This window comes from Alexandromys fortis, unplaced genomic scaffold (genome assembly GCF_014885135.2).
Source record: "Alexandromys fortis isolate MF-2015 unplaced genomic scaffold, M_Fortis_MF-2015_v1.1 scaffold_161, whole genome shotgun sequence".
NCBI classification, from domain to species: Eukaryota; Metazoa; Chordata; class Mammalia; order Rodentia; family Cricetidae; genus Alexandromys; species Alexandromys fortis.
Genome location: NW_026068073.1, coordinates 739,965 through 764,283, shown reverse-complemented (window position 1 = coordinate 764,283; position 24,319 = coordinate 739,965). Strand labels below are relative to the sequence as shown.

The window sequence follows — 24,319 nt, the reverse complement described above, 5'->3', positions numbered from 1 at the left end:
TCCTCCTGTTAGAGCAGACACAGCAGTGTGATCCAGTGACCCTATCCCACCCACCCCTGGAGCAAGGTTTTGGTTCCCGTTTGGACAGTGGTCCCAACTTTCACATCCTCCTTTTTGATGGCCCCAATCTCTAGCTCAGCATCCCATAGACACCCTGTGACCCTGGCTGCCCCACCCTCCCAGCAAGCCTTGCACTGGCATTTAGAAGCCCCCATTTGTTGTTTAGTGTTCCTTCAGTGATAGGGGTGTAGCTCATTTGAGCTCAGCTATGAGGCCTCCACTCTTGCCAAGACCCATCTGCCCCGAGAAGGTGGAGATCCCTCCAACACACATGGTTCCCACAGAAAACAAGAGCCGGGCGTCACCAACTGCTGCTTCAAAAGGCTTTATTTTTACTTGGTCCAAGACTTGAGAGGGGCTCCAGGGCGTTACAAAGCTGCCTAGTGGCTTCTTGAGAGGTTCGGGTGAAGGTCCTGAGGCGGGCTGGTGCAGAGCAGAGGTGGGAGCCCCTCGGAAGGAGAGGCCTCCTAGTCATGCTTGAGAGTGAGCCGCTCAAAGAGGTACTCGCCCAGAGATGCCTGGGGCCCAGCAGCCAACCTGCGGAGGTTGGTCAGGTGGTTGCCCATCTTCTTGATGACCTTGACCTCCTTATCCAGGAAGTGGTTTTCAAGGAAGTCACAGAGCTGCAAAGGAAGGAGAGACATCAGAGACCCAATTCTCAGAGGCAGGTGTGAGCAGGAGGTTCAGTTAAAACTCTGTCCCAAAGACAGGTAATGAATAACTGGAGATGGTTCTCTATAATCACAGCGTTCAGGGGCTGAGATGGAAGTATTACTGAGAGTTCAAAGCAAATACAGGCAGCCAAGGTCTTGCCATAACAGGGAAAAAAGGGACTAAGAAGGTACTTACATGAGGATCTGTGCGGGCAGAGCCCAGGGAATGAAGATCCAAGAGGGCCTGGTTCAAGTTCTTCTCCAAGGCCAGGGCAGCTTCCATGGCCTCCTGGGTTTTACCCCACTCATCTTGAGATGGCTTCTGCACAAGAGAAAATAGTATCTCAGAACTAGTCCTCCATCTTCCTCCCAGCCAAGAATAAAACGACCTATGCAGGGCCTGCTCAGTACAGAAACATTACGGCCCGCTTCTGATGAGTTTCAGGTCAACTAGGGCCACAAAGTGAGACCCTGCCTCCCCGGATCACAGCATCCTGTGGTCTCGGTTTGCACTGCATTTCCCACTTTGAGACACTGTGCATTTAACTGTCTCTACCTGCCAATCTCCACCACCACCACATACACCCCTCAAGAATGGAATGCAACTTTCCAGCAGTCGGACCTATATCGGGTCAAAACCACGGGATGGCAGTAACAAACCAAGGGGCCGCATGGGTGCGGCGCGCTCGGTGGTGACCAATGTCCCCCCGCCGCTCTTACCTGCACATCCTGAAAGAGTGCACGGCCTCCGCGATCGTTCTGCAACTTGAGGAGACGCTCGGCGCCCTCGCGCTTCTCCTCGGCCAATTCGCGGAAAAAGTGGCCTACACCCTCCAGAGCCACGTCATCCCGGTCAAAATAGTAGCCCTGCGGTAAGAAATATTATAAGCGAGAGTTAACGGAACGCAGTGGCGCACACCTTTAAAAGCAATACTCGGGAGCAGAGGGAAAGTATGTGCTAGTTGAGGCCAGCCTGGTCGTCCACACTGGGGTACAATCTCAAAGTAAACAAGAACTGTGCAGGGGCGAGGCCGGCGCACGAGGTCCCCGCCCTCGTTGGAACAAAGGGGGCCGGCGCATGCGCAGCAGGGTGGGCGAGAGACCCAGTGCGGAGGGCAGCCCGGGCTACTCACCAGCGAGAGGTAGGTGTAAGAGGCCCGCAGGTGCAGGTTGACCAGGCGGTTCACGGCAGCCTCCACTTCGGTGGAATAATTCTGACGAATCTGGGAGGTCATGGTTGAGACGCAGTCTGGAGCTACCCGCAAAGAGACGGTGCTGGCTGGTCCTGGGAGCTGAAGGTGGCGAGGTGATGGTCCCGGAGGCTGCAGCTGCAGATGAGGAGCGGTGGAAGCTAACAAAGGGAGGCCCCGGGTCTGTTCCGTCCAAACACTGTTGAAGCAAGACACAGATCCACGGGATCTCCGAAGGCTGCTGCGGGCCGAGCGCGGACGGCTCCTTTTATATTGTGCTGACCCCCCCAGGGGGCGGAACGCCCCAGCCAGGGATTAGCCAATGGGCGGTGCTGTGAGGTGGGGAAGGAAGATTGTACTCGACCAATCCTGACTGAGGGGGATCCCGGCCCCACCCTCCTCCCATGGGGTAGTCACGCGCCTGGAGCGCGAGGGCGTTGTGAAATGGAGGCTGGGGGAGGGGCGGGGGTCGTGGTTCGAGCGCGAATCTGAGGTCGGGTGGTCATGACGATTCGGGGGAGGGATGGCTCTGAGGTCCTTTGGGGGTGTCTCACAGAAGGCAAGGCCTGAGAACATGAGTTCAGCGATGGGCTCAGTGTGGGTGGGGTAGTCTGTAGGGCAAAGAGAACCTCCATTGCCCAAGAATTGCTTCACGTGATGAAGGGTATCACTTCATGGGGATATGTGGTATGGAAGGGGTACTCAGAAGTCTAGGGTTTCAAGGTTCACGATGCTTCGTGGGTTTGCTTTTTCCCTCCGGAGGTCTTGAAGCCTTGAGGTGGTGTGCGGGATGGAAAGGGTAGAGAGCCCTGGAGTATCGCGTGTGCGCGTCTCTGGTGCTCTGAGTCCTGGAGCCTGTCTGGTCTGGGGACCGGTTTTTCTAGGAACTGAGACATGCCTATGGGGAATTTCTGGGCTGCCTTTCCTGGAGACTGGTCCAGAGGCTTCCTTGCTGCTTGTTCTTTGGGAATTAGAGAAATCCGAGTCTACAGAACAAGAACTCAGGATTCAGGAAAATCGTCTTCAGCCAAACACTTGATGCATGCAAGGTCCTAGTAGGACAGGAAAGGCCCCTACCATGGTTCCAACCTCAGGAACTTGAGAGGAGGGCAAAGGTGAGAAATGTCCCATCCTGGAAGGGGAGTTAATACAAGGAACTGGAAAGGTTGGCCTTGGGGCCTGGGAAAAGGGCCACTGGCTGCTGCTGAGTCATTGGTGGAAGGGGTAGCCCGGGCCAATACTGCTGAGTCACGCTGAGCTCAGCTTGGTGGTGATTGTGGGATGGGGCTCTGGCCTCACCCTGACTGGCAACCTGTCCTCCCCAGCTGAGGGACGGTGGGGGCTGTGGCCTGTGCCCCCCCCCACCGCGGTTCACTCCCTTCTTTGCCCAAGTGTGTTCATGCAGTTTTACTCTGGGGGTGGGTGTCCTACACATATCTTTCCCCTGACTTGCCGTCTGCGGTGCCCTGTTGATGTGGGGACCAGAGTTAGTCATTAACCACAGCCTGACCTTTGTCTCCAACCTGACAGACCTGGACAAGGCAATAAAGGTGTAAAAAGGCAACATCCGGAACCATAGAAAATAAGGGAGCACTCTGAAGGCATGGCGGAGTGTTGGGAATATGGGTGGCAGTCTCAGGGGGGGAAAGGACCAAATCCCCTTTCAAAGTCCTCCTCTCCTTTTGTGCCTCTCTGGCAATCCAGCCCCTAGGAGTTTGCTCTCTCCACTCTGTTCTTTGGAACCAGCAGGGGTGGATCTGGCCCCCCAGGCCTGCAGCCTACACCCTGTCCCCAGAGCTAAGGCCAGCACAGCAGCTGCTGCACCCTTTGTGGAGCAGGCTGTTCCAAGTCCCTGGTGGGCAGGGGGCCTGGTGCTGGTGACACCAGCTGGGTGGACACTGGACCATACAATCCAAAGTGGACCTGAGGTTTATTGTCCCCTCCCCCAGGCCACCATTCCCACCCTTCCCAATAATTACAAAAGTAAGAAAAATGCCTGTCCCCTGTCCCCATTCACCCCAGAAAAATGCCATAATTTATGAAGAAAAGACACAGTCCAAGGCAGCAGGTGGCCTCAGCCCATCTTCTTCCAGATCGTGAGTGAGGCAGTGAGGACTCCAGCCACAAAGATGGTCACTGTCTGCCACGTGGGGGTCCCGAAGTACGAGAGGAGGCCATCCTGGGAACAGAGACATTTGTTACTTCAACACCAAACTGCAAGGAGGAGTGGGAGCAGAGAGCTCACATGTGGGAATTCTAAGGGGACCCCAGGACTATAATCCTAGCCCCAACACTCAGGACCCTGAGGCAGCAGGGTTATAAGTTTAATGTCAACCTGGGAAATTTGTTGAAACCTTCACTCAAAAAACAAAAGGCTGGGTGCTGGCACATGCCTTTAACCCCAGCCAGCACTCGGGAGGCACAGAGGCAGGTGGCTCTCTGAGTTTGAGGCCAGCCTGGTCCACAGAGTGAGGTCCAGGATAGCCAAGACTGTTTGTTACAGAGGGACTCTGTCTCAAAAATAAAAAAACAAAACTCAAGAGGCAGAAGCAGCTGGATCTCTGAGTTCAAGGTCAGCACGTTTTACAGAGTGAGTTCCAGGACAGCTAGGGCTACACAGAGAAACCCAGTTTCAAAAAACCAAAAGCACCATAGGGCCAGCGAGCGATGGGAAATGTGCTTGTTGCCAGGCCTTTATCAACGTAAATTCCATCTCCAGAACCAACAGGGTCGGAGAGAGCAGACCACTGCACACTATCTTGACTTCTACACACGTGCTTACAAGCACACACACATCAAAATAAACGTAAATGGTAAATAAAATATACCCTACACACAATCCCAAAACAGGAAAACAAAAATAAAATTAGACTTTGGAAGTGGTGGCCCACACCAGCACTGAGTGGAAGATTACGTTTGGACCAGTGTTGGTTACACAGTAACTTCCAGACCATCCCTGAGCCACAGCATGACCCTGTCTCCAAAGAAAGAGGACAGAGGCCACAGCTCAGCTGGCAGAGTGCTCAGGGCCTGGGGCCTCCCCAGCACCTCACAAACTGGCACGAGGGAGGGAAGCAGGGTGCTGAGAAATTCAAGGGAGTTTTCAGCTAGAGTAGTCTGAGGCCGGCATGAGGTAATGAGACAATCTCAAAAAAACCAGAGGGGGCCGGGCGGTGGTGGCGCAGGCCTTTAATCCCAGCACTTGGGAGGCAGAGGCAGGGGGATCTCTGTGAGTTCGAGACCAGCCTGGTCTACAAGAGCTAGTTCCAGGACAGGCCCAAAACAAAAAGAAAAAAAAAAAAAAAAAAAAAAAAAAAAAAAAAAAAAAAACCAAAGGGAAGATCAAGCTGGGATCAGAGGATCACCAGTGTACTGGAGAGGTTCTGAAGGGAAAGTCATCTCAGCTCACAGAAGTCAGCGGGTACCAGATGCACCAAGCTGGGAGATCAAGGACAAGTATCTTAGATCATGTCTGACAGCCTGGGGCACCTCTGTGGTGGCCCTTGGTTCTATGTAAGTGGTTCTCAATCTGTGGGTCATGACATATAAGATATCCTGCATATCAGATATTTACATTGTGGTTCCTAACAGTAGCTACGAAGTAATTTTATGGTTGGGGTGACTGCACCATGGGGAACTGTATGACAGGGTTGTAGCATTAGGAAGGTGGAGAACCATTGCTCTAAAGTGTGGCAAGGACTGAGGAGTCTTACCCAGCCGCCCTGGTCTTGGATCCAGACAAGCAGCCGCTCTCGGAGGAAGTCCAGTGTCCAGCCCATAATGGTTCTGATGAGCTCGGGCACTTTGGTGCACAGGGCCTGCGGGGAGTGGGGAGGTTACACTGGGGTGAGTCCTGTGCCCACACTGCTGGAGAAGGAGGTCCCAAGCCTTTCTATCACTCCTTGGCCTCTATAAGCAGTGGCTCCTCCCACCTCCACCTGCTTGAGTCAGCTGAGTCAGCTCCATCAACTACGATCTAGGAAAAGCCACCTGCTCAGGAACCTGACTCCTCAGTGCCCTCTAGCCCAACACTCAAAGGCAGGGCAGGGGGAAGGCTCAGAGCACCAGCCTAGCATGTGTGCCTGGTTCCATCCCGGAAGAGCTGGGAGTGCAGAATGTTTGAGCTGGCTTTCAGGGCCCAGACACCTAGGTGGTGGTGTTTTTTTTGTTTTGTTTTTTGTTTTTGTGAGACAGGGTTTCTCTATGTAGTTCTGGCTGTCCTGAACTCTCTGTAGACCAGGTTGTAGTTGTAGAACTAAAGAGATACGGCTGGGGCTGGAGAAATGGCTCAGTGGTTAAGAGCATTGTCTGCTCTTCCAAAGAAAGGTCCTGAGTTCACTTCCCGGCAACCACATGGTGGCTCACAACCATCTGTAGTGGGGTCTGGTGCCCTCTTCTGGCCTGCAGACATACACACAGACAGAATATTGTATACATAATAAATAAAAAAAGAGAGAGATACAGCTGTCCTCTGAGTGCTGGGATTTAAGGTGTGTACTACTACTCTTGGCCCAGATACTTAGTTCTTTTGGAAGGATAAGGATATTGAGGACTCTAAGACCTGGGAACAACAATGGCAATCTGGAAAGCTCTGAAAGCCCAGCAGGACCATGGGAAGAACTCTTCCCAGTTTTGCTGTTATGAGCTAGAGTTTCCTAACACTGCCCAAGCCAATCTTGAACTTCTGGACTAAGGTGATTCTCTTGTTACAGTATAGCTGGGACAATATAAACACACCACCAGCACAGGCAACACACCTCTTCATGTCTATCACTGTGATGCAGGCAGACTTGACAGAATAAGCTTTAACCAGCAATCCTCACCCCTCAAAGCTCAGGTCCTAAGCCACCTTCTAGAGACATTTTCTAGACAGGTAAGACGGCCTCCAGCAGACTCAGGACTTGCTCTCTTGATTGGAACAATGCACTTTGGGGTTCAAGGTGGACTAACTATTGTTCAGACCACTATCCTCCTGCCTCCAATACTGAAGTCCCATCAGCCCAAGCAGGTAACCACATCAAGGAGATGGGGGGTGGCATGGACGATGGTCACAGTGTAGTCTCCCTATTCTTGCCCTAACATACCCTACCACAGCCTGATCTCAATGTTCTCTGTAAAGATAACCTTCAACTCCTGATCACCTACCTCCAATTCCCAAGTGGTGGAACTGGAGGAATGCACCAAACACACCTGGTTTATGTGGCACTAAACCCAGGGCTAGTGTATATGCTAATCAAATACTATCAACTGAGCCATGGTCCCAGCCCCCTTCTTATGTTTGTGTAGGGTGATGGGAGATTGAACCTAAGGCTTCCCTACTCAGCCACACGCCCCATTTGTCATGCCCATTTCTTGGGTTTGTTTTGTTTTTGTAAATTAGCTTTTAAAGCCGGGCAGTGGTGGTGCAGCCTTTAATCCCAGCACTAGGGAGGCAGAGGCAGGCGGATCTCTTGTGAGTTTGAGGGCAGCCTGGTACAAGAGCTAGTTAGTTCTAGGACAGGCTCCTAAAACTACAGCGAAACCCTGTCTCAAAAAACCAAAACAAACAAACAAACAAAAACCACCTAGGTTTTAGGTAGCCAGAATAGTCTGAAACTCAGTATTTAGCTATAGTTAACCTTAAACTTTGATATTCCCACATCAGTCTCATGAGTACTGAAATTAGAAGCATAAACTACCACGCCAGTTTTAAGGTACCACCTATCCTGAGAAATCTTTCTAGATTTCTCTGTCCATCCACCTTACTTCAAACGTCACAACAACCAAGCAGAGCTCCATTAGGAAGGGCTAATTGCTTTGTTGGGGCAGAGACTAGGTGCTGGGGTTGGGCCATCATACATTAGGCACAACCCATTTGTTGAGGGGATAAATACACAGCCATTTTTCTCCTGTCCCTGGACCTCACCACCCGGGCCACCACAGACCTGAGGCCCGCGACCCTGTGGCTGCTCACCTTGAGCACCAGTTTGCTGGCAAAGTAGAAGAGGGCAACGACTCGGCCCCAATTGAAGTTGCCATCGGCAAACATGTCAGCTGCCACACGGAAGAAGACCTCTCGGGGGGAGTCTGTATCTACGTCAGCAATCATCCTACAGGACAGAGCAGTGCTGAGCAAGGCGGGCAGACCCATCAGGAGTTCCCACAGCCTCCCCATGCTAGGACAAAGGCCAGAGCCTGCGCTGGGAAGGAGGCGAGGCACCTAAGAAAGCAAAGTTCCAAGGTCCTGGGGAGAAAGTGACAGCAGAAGTGCTCTCCTAGTACCTACAAGTGGAGGGCGGCACAACACCTACCTCCAGGGCCCTGCCTAAGACTCATGGGAGGCGTCAGAGGCACGGCTCTGTGGTAGAGCACCTGCAAGCATCTACCAGCCAGGGGCTGGAGACCTGGCTTTAAGATAACTATTCATGCAGTGCCCACGAATGGGAGGCTAAAAGCAGAGCCTGCCTAACACTCAGCTGTGAGGGGCTGTGGGCACGGCTCAGTATAGTACAGCACCTACCCAGAACCACTGTGACTCAGGGGTGGCCTACCATGTAGAGTATCCCTAGCGCAGAGTATCTAAGGTGAGTGGTGGGAGGATCAGAGTACACAGTGCCCAGTTCTCGAGGGAGCATAAATCCCCGGATGGACCCCAGGTTGCAGGAACCACACCTCTGCAGTTCCATGTTGTTGTCCAGTTCATCTCCAATTCGCCTGAGACACTCGCCCAGTTTCTTGGTGGACGCATCCTGCGGTGGCTGCTCCAAGGTCAGCTCAGGCGTCTCCCCTGCCATCCTCCCAGCTCGGTCCTGGATGAAACTAGATGTGAATGGAAGTGGGTGAGGGAGGCGCAGAGTGAGAACCGCGTGTTGCTCCCGAAGCCAACCCCACCACAACAGGGCCTCACTCACACTCACCCCTGTAGCAAAAAGGCCCCCGTCTTCATGATCTGCTCAGAGCTGGTGGGCCCTGGTGGAGAGAGGAGGAAAGGGGTGCCTGGACTCCTAGGTCCCAGGAAGAGTCAGGGGGCTGGGGAGGCTCATAACCCTGAAGGGAGACAGAGCTGGGTACCCTAGTAGTGAAAGACAACATGGAAAGCCGGGCGACTGCTCCTGATGGACAGGGGGCGGGACCCGGCCTGCATCCCAGCTCCTCCGAACACGGAGAACCGGGCACCAAAAGCAAGCAGACCCCCGGCCCGAGGGGCGGCGCTGGGACCCGGCCCAGCCCGGGCGACCAGCAGGAAGTGGCGCCAGCGACAAGCCCGGGCCTGCCCGGGGGCGCGCACGCGGATGCCCGCTGTCGGGGTGCGGACGCGCCCGGCGGGATAGATCCGCGCGCCCCAGCGGACTCCCACCCGAGCCCAGAGCCGACGGGGTCCCGGGGTCCCTCGTCCGGGCCTCGTCCTCCGCCTCCCTCCTCACCGCCGCCTCCGAGCTGCTCCCCCGACCCGTCCATCACTGCCGCTGCCTTTCGCCGGGTGCGCCCCGGGCGGCTACAGCGCGCCCCGGTCACGTGACCGCTCGCGGACGTGCGCCCCTCACGTGGGTGCCCCGCAACATGGCCTCCGCCCCGCAGGGCTGGTCACGTGACTGCCCGGTCTGCCGGGGCGGGGCCTCTGTCGCGAGAATGCGACACATCTGCATGGGGCTTCCGCCTTCTGGGATTACAGGTTTGTGCCACAGTACCGGGTCTGCATGCGCGATTCTCCCTGAAGCCAGACCAGTACCCATTATTCCTTTTGCCATAGCTTTGTGGCAGAGAGCTACGCCACTAGAGAGGCTGAAGTAAGATTACCTCGAGTTCAAAGCCTGCCTAGGATAAGCAACAAAGCCTCGTCTCAAAAACAAAATCCGAGACTAGGCATAATCACTTTGTCTCCCAGCACTGGGAGGCAGAAGGGAGTATCGCCTCAAGCTCAAAGCCAGCCAGTACTGTAACCAGACCCCCATCTGGAGAAAATTAACAAACAAAACCAGATCAGGGTGATAGCCAACAGGGGCGAGGTCAGCCCTGAAGACAGTGAAGTTGGAAGATTGCCAAAGAATTTGAGGCAAGCCTGGACTGTGCAGTTTGAGTCCAGGCTGCATTACTAAGAATTGAAAAATCAAAATCAGGCAGTGCCCAGAGGCTACTACGTCTTTAATACCAGCTTCCAGACCCAGAGGCAAGTAGACCTCCATGAACTGTAGATCAGTCTGGTCTACTACGTCTTTAATGCCAGCTTCCAGACCCAGAGGCAAGCAGAGCTCTCTGAATTTGAGATCTCTCTGGTCTACTTAGGGAGTGGCAGGCCAGTTAAAGCTCAGTAGTGAGATCCTCCCTCAAAACAAACAGAGAAAGGAAAGGGATGGGACAGACCCTAGTATGCCCCCATCCCTGTAATCCCAAAACGTGGAAGCCCTAAGTAGAATTGCTTTGAATCTCAAATCAGCCTGCATGGCCAAAACAGACTTTGTCTCAAGAGGAAAGAAGGGCCAGGCAGTGGTGGAGCATCCCTTTAATCCCAGCACTGGGCACCCTGGTCTCAAACCAGGGTTCCAGGATAGCCAGGGCTGCACAGAGAAACCCTTTCTCAAATAAAAACAAATGAACAAAAAATAAGTAAATAAGGCGGGCTATGGTGGCGCACGCCTTTAATCCCAGCACTCGGGTGGCAGAGGCAGGCAGATCTCTGTGAGTTCGAGACCAGCCTGGTCTACAGAGCTAGTTCCAGGACAGGCTCCAAAGCTACAGAGAAACCCTGTCTTGAAAAACCAAAACCAAAACAAAACAAAAAATAAGTAAATAAATAGATAAACAGAAAAGGGAAAAAACGAATGAGAGAAAGAAAACCTTCAGAATATGAAGTAGCAACAGGCAAGAACGTACTCTGTAATATACTAGGAGGAATTTATCAGCCTTCTTAGGGTGGCCAGGGCCCTGGGGGAAGGTAGACTCATGTAGGTGTCAAGACTGGCTTTAGTCCTCTGTTGAAAAAGCCCTCCTAGCACCAGGGCTTTTTTCTCGTTTCTTTTTCTTTTAACTTTTTATCGATCCTTTGTGAATTTCACATCATGCACCCTGATTCTACTCATCTCTCATCCCCTCACATCCACCCTCTGCCCCTTCGACCCCCACAAAACAAAACAAAATTTAAAAGAACAATAAGAAAAACAAAAAATTAAATAACAACAACAAAATTTGGTGTGGGAGCCTAGTGAGTCACACAATGTATCCTAAATCCATACTTCTTTGTTTGTTTTGAGACCAGGTTTCTCTGTAGCTTTGGAGCCTGTTCTGGAACTAGCTCTTGTAGACCAGACTGGCCCTGAACTCACAGGGATCCACCTGCCTCTACCTCCTGAGTGCTGGATGAAAGATGTGCACCACCACCACCCCACTCTGGCTGAATTTTTAAAAAATGTATCTATTTTATTTTATATGTATGAGTGTTTTGTCTGTGAATGAAAAGAAAAATAAAGAAGAAAGGACATGACTCCTCGTAAGTATGGTGGAGAAGAAAGTTTATTGTAGCTGAAAGGTGTAAGTAGAGGCAGAGACTTCGGGCAAAGTCCAGCATTGACAAGAGGGTACTGACCGCGGTTATGAGGAGAGAAGAGGAGGGAAGGGAACTGACACGCAACAGCCAAGGAGGCAAAGGTACAAAATGGCAGGAACCCAAATGTCTGGATTACACAGGGCAGAGCTTCTGGGGAGCTCCTGGGCTGGAGGGTTCAGGGTAGAGGGCAGGGTGTGCCAGCCATGCCCTACCACCAACAGGTAGGGTCTGAGGGATGCTGGGAGAACCTGGCAGCCAGGTCGGCTTTGCTACGTGAAATAGGCACCTCAGCCCTTTGACCCAGGGTGTGAGACTTAAGGCCTGCACACGGATGTGTACCCGGTGTGCCTGGCTGCTCACGGAGGTCAGAGGGCATCGGATTCTCTTGAACTGTGGTTAAAGACAGTTGTGAACCACTTTGTGACCTGAATCAAGACCAACGAGGACTATTAACTCCTGAGTCATTTCTCCAGCTCCAGGGTCTCTGTCCTAGTACCCCCTCCCCGCCTCCTGAACCCCCCCAACCAATCCCTCTCTAGGGGCTCACATTGGAACTGGATGACCTAAAACTTGCTGTGTAGACCAGGCTGGTCTCAAACTCATAGAGATCTGCCCGCTTTTGCCTCCTCATTACACCCTGCTGCCACACCCACTCTCAACCAGTCAGAGCAAGCATAGCAGGGTTACCTGGCAATCCTAGCCACCGGGTATTCCGCATGCCTTCCAGGTTATTTTGGGTTTCTCTTTGTAGGTAACAGGCCAGTGGAAATCATCCTGCCCGTGGCCTGTCCCCACCCCCATGACCCAGGGTTAATGTCCTAATCATATTTCTGACTGCTCGGTACTTTCTGTGGCTCACTGTGCATGCATAACAGACCCTATAAAAGCCTGCCCCTGGGGCTGGAGAGATGGCTCAGTGGTTAAGAGCACTGCCTGCTCTTCCAAAGGTCCTGAGTTCAATTCCCAGCAACCACATGGTGGCTCACAACCATCTGTAATGAGATCTGGTGCCCTCTTCTGGCCTGCATGCATACATGCAGACAGAATACTGAGAATACTATATACATAATAAATCTTTACAAAAAAAAAAAAAAAAAAAGCCTGCCCCTCTGCCCAGCCCTTGCTGTCTCTGTTCTGGGGTTGCTGCCATTCTGGGTTTCTCCCCAATAAAACCTCTTGTGTGAGGTTTGTTACATGACATGACTATGGGATTCTTTGGCTCCAGATCCCCAAGATACCCTTGGACCAGAAAACAATCATTATAACCAGAAGTTTCTCTCCCGCCCGCCAGTTCCCAAATAACCACTCAGAGGCTTATATTAATGTTTGGCCTATGGCTCAGGCTTATAACTAGCTTGCTCTTACATTTATTTTTTTATGGTTTATTTAACTTTATTTCATTTGCATTGGTGTGAAGGTGTCAGATCCTCTGCAACTGCATCTTCAGACAGTTGTAAGCTGCCACGTGGGTGCTGGAAATTGAACCCGGATCCTCTGGTAGAGCAGTCAGTACTCTTAACCACTGAGCCATCTCTCCAGCCCCTAGCTCTTACATTTAAATTAACCCATTTCTATTAATCTGAGTATTGCCACCACGTGGCTGTGGCATTACTGATCTGCTAACATGTTGTTCCTTGGGCAGCTGGATGGCATCTCTCTTGACTCTGCTCTTTTTCTCCTGTATCTCTGCTTGGATTTCTCACCTGGCTCTATACTGACTTGCCATAGGCCAAAGCAGCTTTATTTATCAACCAATGAGAGGAAAACATATTCACAGCACACAGAAAGACATCCGCATCAACTCACACTTCCCAGAGCTACATCCTAGTGAGTGTGAGGACAGGTGATGCCAGAATGTGCAGGAAGAACATCAAGAGGACGGTGACTCTCAAGAGCCCAGAAAGGGCTTTCTCCAACGGGAAAGCTCGGACTGTTTTGCAAAAATAACTCCAAAGCAATGAGGGTCAAGCTAGAGTGTCCCAAGTAGGAAAAATTATTGCTTGCTGTGTCCAACCCAGGAGCTGCACCATCATTTGTCCTGGGGGAAGGTGACTCCAATGGCCTTCCTCACCTCCTCAAGAATTTCAGCCAAGAGCTCACTCTCTGCCAGAGGAACTACGGGACTTTCCTTAAGACCTGGGAGGAGAGAGCACAGGAAGCCTCGTCCAAAACCCACACACTGGACACCAAGAAAACTACAATTCCCAGAAATGGTTATGGAATAGGCTAGGTGATTTGAATGGGTGGATGTCCCTCAGCATCCTGGGAAATGTAGTTCCAAATTACCTGTTTGCTTAGCCTGATTGTAGTCCTTCACTTCTTACCTTTGCGTAGGCACTCACGGACGTGATTTGCTTCATAACTCATGCATGATCCATTTAAGAAATTGTAGTTTTTCCCGAGGGCAGGCGGAGGGAACTCTTTACGCTCACCATTTACTACCAGCTCCGTTGGGCACCATGTTTTGCAAATCTGGAGGAAGATAACAATGCCTACCGCTACCACTCAGTCTAGTGGGCCCGGAGAGGAGCTCTGGCACCTGAGAGCTAAGGCTTTATCCCCATTGACTTGTGAGGTTCAAGCTTGCCTTCTGCTGGGATTGGGGTTGATGAGTTTGATTCTTGGCAATGATCCTGTCATACTAAGACCCTGTCTGTTGTCTCCTGGAATCAAAACCAGCTTAGACTTGAGGACTAGCTCCTCCTCCAGTCCAGTAACGAAGGCTCAGGACCACACCGCAGGATGGCATCATCACTGTTGGAGACGAGGGCTCATGAGGCCCAGGCTGGATCCCAACTCCCAGTGAAGCTGAGGTTGCCCTTGAACTTCTGATTCTTTTGCCTGGTATTACAAGTGTGTGCCACCTTACAACCCCTTCTGTAGAAGAGATCCCACAGAGACATTGCCTCTGGCTTGAATTCCCAAGTGTTAGCACCTTGCCTTTGAACTACCTTCAGTGATTCTTACCTTTCCTTTAAATGTTTGCTTCTTAGTAAAGGGAGGACTAGGCAAACCAAGAAGTCTCAAGGCTGAGAACCGCTTGGACAAACAGTTCCTTCAAACAATTTCAGATAAGAGTTGGGTATGTGGTGCCAGGTGGTGGTGGCGCACACCTTTAATTCCAGCACTCGGGAGGAGGCAGAGGCTGGCGGATCTCTGTGCATCCAAGGCCAGCCTGGCTTACAAAGGGAGTTCCAGGACAGCCATAACAGAGAAACTCTGAAAAGATGTATATCCTGTAACAATATAAAGGCTTTCGTGGAGCAAGGAGCAGTCAGTTCCCAGTACCCTGCTTTTGCTAAGCCTAATTCCCTAGAATGACACTTTTTCTTCCAAGGACCCACACAAAGCAGGGCGCTGACAACCTTCCTTCTTACAACCTAGTAGGTCTCTACAACCTAGTAGACCTGAACGCTAAAGTAGTCCTCTGCCCACCTGTAAGACAGAATGGAACCAGTGGATGGTAGCTGGGACACGAGGGAAGGACGGTAGAAGTCCTACAAAATGCAGGAAAGGGCTGAAATTACTCTATAGCTTGACTTGCTGGATATATGATTTCTTTCTCCCTTTTCCATCTTTTTCATTGACGTGTTAGGGATCAAACACACTCAGCTGCACGCTAAAAGTGTGCTCTCTGCTGAGCCGTGCACACGGCCCTCACTGGAGGATTCTAGGCAAAGCTAGATATCTCTCTCTCTAGATTCTTTCTCCTTTTTTTTTTTTTTTTTGGTTTTTCGAGACAGGGTTTCTCTGTGGCTTCGGAGCCTGTCCTGGAACTAGCTCTTGTAGACCAGGCTGGTCTCGCCTCTGCCTCCTGAGTGCTGGGATTAAAGGCATGCACCACCTCTCTCCTTTTTATTTTTGAAGGTCTTGCTAAGTAGTCCAAACTGTCCTTGAAATCCCTCTGTAGCCCAGAATGGCTTGGAACTGTGATGCCCCCTGCACCCCAGGCCCAACAGGATCTCCTTTCTTTGGCAGCTAGGTGTCAACTGCAGGGTACCATACACGCTAGCCATGTCTTCCACTGAGCCACATTTTCAGACCAAAAAATCAGATTTCTGTCTAGCAACAGCATTCACAGAGTCCAAGAAAATCTGGCCGCTGGTGAGACACAGATTGTCTGGAGACAACTGGAAAGTCCTAAGCCCGGCTGGCATAATGTTTAGAACCTGAACGGTTCACAGCAGAAGTAGGTGGCTGGAGTGTGGGCCTGGAGGGTTATGTCCACTCTTGGTGCTCACCTGAGTTCCCGGCTTCCTCACCGGCATGGAGAGCAAGCTGTGTGTAAAGCCCACCATTGCTACAGATCACAGCTGTTCAGCCCCCGTGCTGAGCTGACGACAGGTCGTGCTGGGCAAGCCTGGGCCAAAATGAACCATTCCCTCACTTAAAATGTTTCTGTCAGACATTGGTCACAGGATTAGGGAAAGTAACAAATATAGCTGGAAAGAACTCAGGGCTGGAGAGTCACCTGGTGGCAGAGCATGTGTTCAGAGTTGGGAAAGTAGGCACCAAAACCCAAAGGCCTCAGAATAGGGGACTATAGCCTTAAGGCTGAAACCGCATCCCTTGGCTTGGCTGTTGAGGAGTCTGAATGTCTCAGACACAGGGTAAATAGTGGTTACTTCAGCTTTAGGCCCCCCCGGAAGGCTGCTGCACAGCCTTCCGAGACATGTGTGGCTCACCTGGGCCATGCCCTTGGTGCCAATCACGTATGCTGTGTTGGGGAGGTTGGAGGTGATGCTACAGGTGAAGCTGCCGTGGACCCCTCCTGGGTACTGAAGTAGCACACTAACGGTGTCGTCCACACCTGTAAAGAAAGCGCAGGTCAGCACAGGGCAGGGGCGCAGGACAGACTGCACCGGCTCCAGCCGTGGCCCAGACACTTTTTTTAAAAAAAAAATATGATTTATTTTAATTTTAAATGCATTGATGTTTGGCCTGCATGTGTGTCTGTGTGAAGGTGTCAGATTCCCAGGCACTGGAGTTACAGACAGTTGTGAGCTACTATGTGGGTGCTGGGAATTGAACCTGGATCCTCTGGGTCATCTGGAAAAACTGCCAGCGCTTTTAACCTCTGAGCTATCTCTCCAGCCCCTGGCCCAGACACTTGGCCTGGTTTTTGTTGTTTTCTTTAGTCTCATTTTTGTTGCTTTTGCTGGGTTTTGTTTATTAGTTTGTGACAGAATTTTCTGGAGTTCGGGTTCAAGTTCTTAGGGATTGGATACTAACCTACCCAGACCCTCCTGTCTCCACTCCCTAAGGAACCGGGATTACAGGCACACACTGCCGTGTGTCTAATTTATTAGAAGTTTGCCACAGCATGCGTGTACAAGTGAGAAGAGTCCAGAAAATTCTCTCTCCACGGGGATCAAACTCAGGCCTTGAGGCTTCCAAGGTTTGACCTGGTCCCTGCTCCCTGTTTATTATGCATAATGAAGTGTTCTGTCTGCGTGTATACCTCCATGCCAGAAGAGGGCACCAGACCTCATTACAGATGGTTGTGAGCCACCATGTGATTGCTGGGAATTGAACTCAGGACCTCTAGAAAGACAGCCAGAGCTCTCCAGCTCCCCCACCCTGTTTTGTTTTTATCAAACAAGGCTTCACTGTATAATCCAGGCTGGCTTTGGACTCATGAACTCTTCCTGCCTCTGTCTTTCAAGGGCTGGGATTACAGGCTTGAACTACCATGCCCAGAATTAATAATATTGTACTTTGAACGAGCAATTGTATGGCATCTGAATTTTACCTCAGTGTGTAGGAGACCTTGCTGCTCTTCCAGAGTAAGTGGGTTAGTTCCCAGCACCCATATGGCAGCTCATAGCTGCCTGAAACTCCAGTTTCAGGAAATCCAATTCCTTCTTCTGACCTCTGAGGTCACATAGCATATGTTCATGCTGACACCACACATACATACATACAAATTAAAATAACCTTTAAAAAAAATCCTGCCGGGTGGTGTTGTCCCATGTCTTTAATCCCAAATTTGGGAAGGCAGAGGCAGGCAGATCTCTGAGTTTGAGTCCAGCCTGGTCTACAGAGTGAATTCCATGATAGACTCCAAAGCTACAGAGAAACCCTGTCTTGATAAACAAAACAAACAAACAAATCTCTTCATCAACTCCCATGACATTAATATTAATATCATTAATATTTGACCAGTCAAATTAAAAGAGCAATCCAGTCTCAGATCACGTGACAGTGTCAGTGCATGACCAGTGGAGAGCTGACCTGTGTAAAAGGGTAAAGGTGTGGAGGGTGGGGTTGGGAGTCAGGTTTTGAAGGAGACATTGGGCCTTACCGACCTTTCTGAGGGTGCACTAATTCTTTGAACTACATTTCCCAGAAAGCCATGGGGTAACAACCAGCTAAAAGTATACATGTGCCACTGGCAGTTCTGGGAATGGTAGTTCTTTCTGTGTGTAGTGCGTGGCTGGGAGAGGCGTCCCTCAAGGAAGTCCCTCCAGCTGTTTAATTTGATTTTTCTGGGGGGAAGCGGGGCTCAGGAGAACTGAGCGAGAACGCCTCCTACCGCCTTCTAGCCGAGGGTGCGCAGTACCTGTTTCATGGATCCTTCCCACGGCTGAAACCTTCTCGGGCTTCTGCGCACCAAAGACCGTAGAGAGGAACTGCACGCAGTAGATGCCTAGGTCCAGCAGGCTGCCGCCGGCCTGGCTCCAGTCTGTGGATCGGGGTAAATGGCTCAATTCTGCCCCAAATTCTGCCCGGGCCACTCGTAGGTCCCCGACAGTTCCTTGGGCCAAAACTTCCCGAAGAGCCTCCATAGCAGGAAAAAACCGGCTCCAGATGGCCTGCAAACCAGAGAGGGGAGCCCAGGGAGAAGGAGGCTTCAGAACTCAGGAGGTAATCAGTCACATCTTCCTAGGGATCCTAATCCCTACCCAAAACCCAAAACCCACCTCTAACCTCCCACAGCCCGAAGGCGCTGACAGAAGGTCCTGCCTTGACCTTCCACACCCGGCCACCTTCCCAGTTACCTTTTCTAACTAATCTCTGTCCCATAAACATGTTTGTTTATTTTCTTAGATAGGGTATCACCTAGCTCAGGCTGGCTTTGAACTCATTAAGTAGAGTCTCGATTGAGGAACCAGCTGGATCAGACTGGCCTGTGGGGAAAGTCCACCCTAGGCTAAATTACCATGCCTTGGGCGAGTGGGCGTGAATCCAGAGCCTTGGGTTAAGGAACAAATCAAATGGTCTAGCCACTGAGATAACATCTCTAGCCCTTTAAAAAACTTTGTACCGGTGGGCATTGTGGTGCACACCTTTAATCCCAGCCCTCAGGAGGCAAGGGGGCGGGGCCGGAGGGGGGGTTTCTCTGTGTTCCCCCTCCCCCCTCCAACCCTCTCCCTTCTCTCTTTTTCTTTTCTTTTTTTTTTTTTTTTTTTTTTTTTGATTTTCGAGACAGGGTTTCTTCCTAGCTTTTGGTTCCTGTCCTGGAACTAGCTCTGTAGACCAGGTTGGCCTCGAACTCACAGAGATCCGCCTGCCTCTGCTTCCCGAGTGCTGGGATTAAAGGAACCTTGCACTGTTTAATAAAGTTTGTGAGTCTGTATGGCACACATTCATGCAGGTGTCCACAAAGGCCAGCAGAGGGCGGCAAGTCCCGACTGCAAACAATCCAATGCCTTTGATCAGACCTGAACTCTGGTCCTCTAAAAGAACAGCCAGTGTTCTCGCTTCTGAGCCATTTCTTCCGTTCCAACTGCAAACCCACCCTCCTTCCCCCTTTCTTTCCTTCCTTTCATTTTTTTCTTTCTTCATTTTTTGGAGATACAGTCTGGCAACCCTAGTTGGCTTGGAACTCACGAAGATCCCAGTGCTAAGTGGGCTGGGCAGTGGTGGCTCCCACCTTTAATTCCAGCACTCAGGAGGAAGAGAAAGGAAGGATCTCTTTGAGTTCAAGGCCAGCCTGGTCTAGAGCTAGTTCCAAGACAGCCAGGGCTGTTACACAGAGAAACCCCGGCTCAAAAAACCAAATAAACAAACAAAAGTGTTATGTTACACAGAGAAACCAGGTCTTAAAAAACCAAAATAAATAAATAATAAAAGTGTTCACCACTAGGCTGGGAAGCCTTGAATTTTTACTCCCCCTGCCTCTGCCTCCTGCCCAGTGCCGAGAGGACAGAAGTGAGTCACCACCTTATTCCCTATTCATGGTGCTGAGGGTGGAGCCCAAGGCCTCCTGCGTGCAGGCAAGCACTCAGTCCATGGAGCCACATCCCCAGGGCCTCCTGCATGCAGGCAAGCACTCTGTCCACGGAGCCACATCCCCAGCCTCTCTTCAGCATCACTTAATGGCTTCCTTCCTTCTTGCTTTTTGAGACAAGGTGTCACTGTGCAGCTCTAGCTGTATGGAACTCCTTCTCTAGACCAGGCTGGACTTGAACTCACAGAGAACCATCTGCCTCTGCCTCCTGAGTGCTGGGATCAAACATCTGATCTCTTCTTGGTTGACTGTAGAAACAGTCACTCATTTTAGGGTCTGGAGGGATGGCTCAGTAGTTAAGAGCACTTGTTGCTCTTGCAGAGGACTCAGATTTGTATACTACCCACCACAAGGTGGCTTATAACCCCTTCAGTTCCGGGGGATCTGATACTGTCTTTTGTTTTGTTTTGTTTTGCTTTATCTTTTGTTTTTCTATGTTTAACAGCCCTGGCTGTCCTGGAACTCACTCTGTAGACCAGGCTGACATCAAACTTACAGAGATCTACCTGTCTTTGCCTCCCGATATTGGGATTAAAGGGGTGTGCCACCACCTCCTGCACATTTTTTTAAATTTATTTATTTATTATGTATACAATATTCTAGCCGGACGATGGTTGCGCACGCCTTTAATCCCAGCACTCGGGAGGCAGAGGCAGGAGGATCTCTGTGAGTTCGAGACCAGCCTGGTCTACAGAGCTAGTTCCAGGCTCCAAAGCCACAGAGAAACCCTGTCTCGAAAAACAAAACAAAAAAATTCTGTGTGTATGCCTACAGGCCAGAAGAGGGCACCAGACCCCATTACAGATGGTTGTGTGCCACAGTGTGGTTGCTGGGAATTGAACTCAGGACCTTTGGAAGAGCAGCCAATGCTCTTAACCTCTGAGCCATCTCTCCAGCCCCCCCCCCAATTTTTTTAATTAATTATTTTATTTTATTTTTTTGGAAACAAGGTTTCTCTGTATCTTTGGTGCCTGTCCTGGTCCTGGGACTAGCTCTTATAGACTAGGCTGGCCTCGTACTCACAGAGATCCACCTGTCTCTGCCTCCCAAGTTATTTTTGTTTTTTGAGATAGGGTTTCTCTGTGTAGCTTTGGAGTCCTGTCTTCTAATCCCTGTGAGCACCAAGTACACACTTGGCATATTAAATAAAAAGAATAGTAAAAAGCTTCTTTTATATAATTTATTTACTTTTATTTTGTGTGCATTGGTGTTTTGCCTGCATGTGTCTGTATGAGGGTGTCAGATCTTGACGTTACAGACAGTTGTGACCCTCCATGTGGTTGCTAGGAATCGAACCCGGGTCCTCTGGAAGAGCAGTCAGTGCTCTTAACCACTGAGCTATCTCTCCAGCACTAAAATGTTTTTTTTCCAAGTCTTTGATTTTGGAAGTCACACAGTTTGGTGGCAAATTTTTAGTCACCCACTAGCTTCGCAATAGGTGATATCTCTGCCTGGAGCCATGAAATGTGTTCAGAACTGCAGGGCCTTGAAGGTCACCTCCCCTGTGCAGGGCCTTGAAGGTCGCCACCCCTGTGCTGGGGATGGCTCTCTGGAAAAGTATCTCTTCATTGTCTCCTGTTCTGCCTGAGAAAGAAACCGTTTGTGCTCCAGGGCCAGCACATAACTTTTTCTGGGAGAATCTACAAAGGCTGAGTCACTGTTCTTATCCGTGGCTTCCTCAAGTTCACAGAGGCATTGACCGCAGATAACAGCAGTCCGTGCCTCTGGGAAGCTCCTGCACGCTGTGGACCTCTCCTGAGCTGTTGGTCGGCCTGCCACACCTCCCCACAACTCCTTAGGTAAGTCTCGCGCCAGCAAGCCCTTAAGCATAATGGCCTCTGTCTTCCTTGGTTTTCTTACTTTCCGAATAAATACTTTTCCTCATTGCTCTTTTCAAGTGGGGAACAGTGAACTTGGGTTTGTGCCTTCAACAGAGGCTAGATTCAGTTGTATCCTGGCCTCAGTGAGATTCTGATCCTTTGGCATTTTGACTGTGTGCAAGCTTGGGCAACTGTGTTTAGTCCTGGCAGCTGGGCTGTCTGGATGTCAGAGGGGCCCTCCAGGCTTACCTCCATAAGGAAGATGCCCCGAGAACGGGCCTCTGCCACCATCTCCCGAACTTCGGCTGCATTCACACCCATGGGTTTCTCGCACAGGACGGCCTTGCCCGCTGCCAGGCAGAGAAGTACCACTGCTTTGTGCTGGGGGTGCTGGGTGCCGACGTAGGCCACCTCTGCAGCAGAAGGAAGGAGATTGGGTCAGCACTGCCCACAAAGAGGCCTGTCTGCCAACGTTCAGGGACTAAATGGTGTGTTCAACTAATCCTCTAGTTGAAAAGAGACTACCAAGCTTTTGGGAGGCTGAGGTAGGAGGATAACCTGTTATGGTATTGGTCCCTTTAAGAGACAAGCCACGCCCACTCCTTCCCCCATCCGCTGAGGCAGGCTGATCTCCAGCTTCCGGCCTGAGCTCGCTCTCTCTTTCCCATCTTCCTCTCGGAGAGGCAGCTTCGCTTCTGCCTCTCTCCCCACTTCTCTGCTTCCCCCTCTCCCCTCCCCTCCCCTCCCCATGTTTCTGTCTTCTGCCTGCCTGCCATGTGTCTCCCTGCCTGGGACCAGCCACTGCTCAGGGACCAGCAGCCGTCTCTGCCTGGGGCCCACTGTCTGCCGCCACTTTGCCTGCCACCACCGCTCAGGCCACCGCTCTGGGACCAGCAGCCATTTCTGCTTGAGACTGGCTGCGCCTAGAGCCCGCTGCCTGCCACCACATGGCCCGCCACCACCATTTGGGACCTGCTGCCTACTGCCGCGGGGATCTTGTAGCATTTTTTAAAAAAGAACAACATAACCTATTTGAGACGGGTCTGGGCTACATAGTGAGGTTTGTCTCAAAATAAGGAGCCCCGTCTTTAGTCCCAACACTTAGAAACCAGAAATCGGGGCTGGAGAGATGGCTCAGAGGTTAAGAGTACTGGTTGCTCTTCCAGAGGTCCTGAGTTCAATTTCTGGCAACCATGTGGTGGCTCACAACCATCTCTAACAGAATGGAATCTGATTCCCTCTTTTGGCATGCAGTCAGAACGTGGTATACATAATAAATAAATCTAGAAAGAATGAATGAAAGTGGAAACCAAGGCAGGCAGAGCTCTGTGAGTTTGACCCAAGCCTAATCTACAGCAGAGTGATGGGATTACAGCTTGGAGGAACCTAAATTGTGAGATTCCATCCCCAAGAGCCTCCTGAGAAACTTGGCCTCAGCTTCAGCAGCCTGGCATCTAGGTATAGTTTGAGCCGGTCGTTGGCCAGGGCATGCCTACTAACTCTGCTTCCTAAGCCAGCTGAACCCAAGCCTTTCCAAAGCACCGCCCACCCCACCGAGGTCAGTTGGGCTGGGATTAATGAACTGCACCGCCGCCCATTTGCCACAGCACAGGCCAGAGGCTGTGCCCAGCTCTGCCTCCACCTCCACTATCCAGGCCACTCACCCACGTTTGGGTCCTTTGCTAACTCCTCGTAGGAGCCATATGCCTTGGGGATGTTGTATTTCTGGGCAAACTCCTTTGCCCGGTTCAGGTCCCTCGCAGCCACTGCCACCACCTGGTGTGGGATTCAAAGGGTGATGTGGGGCCGTTGTAGGAGATAAAGTAGATGAGAGACAGACAATGGGAGAGGCTGAAATAGGGAGAGGACAGCCTCCTGTTTGGGAGGAGGAGAAAGTGGGGCGTGGGAAAGCCAGACGTGCTCAGGCTAGCCTAAGTTGCATAATGGGACAAGACCATCCCGGGTACATGGCAAGACCCTAAATATAAAGGGAAGTGAGGTCCCCATGAGCCAAGGCCCAGTCCCTGACGGCACAATAGCTTCTCTCTGGGTAGCTAAGCTCCCCTTCCGTCACCCTCAAGCGCCTCAGGTTAGGAGCCTGGGGTGAGGAGGAGTGCGCTGTGAAAAAGTCTCCCGGCTGAGGTCAGAAGACCTCAACGTTCCCTTCTCCTCTCAGGGTCGCCTCCTGTCTCAGTCCTGGGATAGGGACCTTCTTAGACCCGAGGCTCCCCTCTTCCTCAGCCCCAGGGTTTCCCTAGGGAGCTGCACCTGGTGCTCCGAGGGAGGCAGTGAGCTCAGCACGGTCGTAAAGTCGCTGGCGATTAAGCCAGCTGACACGATGCCCCAGCGCAGCGCCATCCTCTCCGCTCTCCACTGCAGGTCTGGAATCTACGGCCAGCGAGGAGCTGCCCCTGGCGGCTTTCAAGAATAGCAGGCTGGAGGCGGGGCCAATGGAACCTTACGCCGCTGGGCTCTACAGTCCTCCACAGTCCGCTGCTTTCGGATTTGATTGAGACCTTGACCTCTAGATACTCGAGTCGTGTGTGTGTGTGTGTGTGTGTGTGTGTGTGTGTGTGTGTGTGTGAGAGAGAGAGAGAGAGAGAGAGAGAGAGAGAGAGAGAGAGAGAGAAGCATTTCTCCAATGCTACTGTGCTTTACTCCTCCCCTCCCCCTTTGATAGTGCCATACTTTGTTGCTGGCCTGGAATTCACAATATATATAGCCCAGGCTGCTGACCTCAACTCAGAGCAATCCTCCTGCCTGAATGCAGGGATTACAAGGATATATCACTATGCCTATCTTTCAGGTGCCCTCTTACTTTTTATTTTGAGAGAGGGTCTTGC

The 24,319-nt window shown here is 51.3% G+C and overlaps 3 protein-coding genes across 3 annotated transcripts; all 3 read right to left on the bottom strand.

The window, feature by feature from the left end:
* Positions 1–369: 369 nt before the first annotated feature.
* On the bottom strand, positions 370–2,167 carry Ftl (ferritin light chain). The gene is made up of 4 exons (XM_050121389.1): positions 1,847–2,167; positions 1,434–1,580; positions 910–1,035; positions 370–683 (listed from the first exon to the last, which is right to left on the bottom strand). Exons 1-4 carry the CDS (start codon positions 1,946–1,948, stop codon positions 528–530), a joined length of 531 nt encoding a protein of 176 aa, XP_049977346.1. The 5' UTR covers positions 1,949–2,167; the 3' UTR covers positions 370–527.
* A 1,642-nt stretch (positions 2,168–3,809) lies between these two features.
* Positions 3,810–9,451, bottom strand: Bax (BCL2 associated X, apoptosis regulator). The gene is made up of 6 exons (XM_050121388.1): positions 9,307–9,451; positions 8,800–8,851; positions 8,555–8,701; positions 7,857–7,992; positions 5,617–5,721; positions 3,810–4,082 (listed from the first exon to the last, which is right to left on the bottom strand). Exons 1-6 carry the CDS (start codon positions 9,338–9,340, stop codon positions 3,978–3,980), a joined length of 579 nt encoding a protein of 192 aa, XP_049977345.1. The 5' UTR covers positions 9,341–9,451; the 3' UTR covers positions 3,810–3,977.
* Positions 9,452–12,737: 3,286 nt separating this feature from the next.
* Positions 12,738–23,929, bottom strand: Dhdh (dihydrodiol dehydrogenase). Its single transcript, XM_050121217.1, has 7 exons — positions 23,745–23,929; positions 23,141–23,252; positions 21,726–21,889; positions 17,986–18,238; positions 16,109–16,233; positions 13,748–13,895; positions 12,738–13,559 (listed from the first exon to the last, which is right to left on the bottom strand). Exons 1-7 carry the CDS (start codon positions 23,832–23,834, stop codon positions 13,453–13,455), a joined length of 999 nt encoding a protein of 332 aa, XP_049977174.1. The 5' UTR covers positions 23,835–23,929; the 3' UTR covers positions 12,738–13,452.
* Between the last annotated feature and the right edge of the window lie 390 nt (positions 23,930–24,319).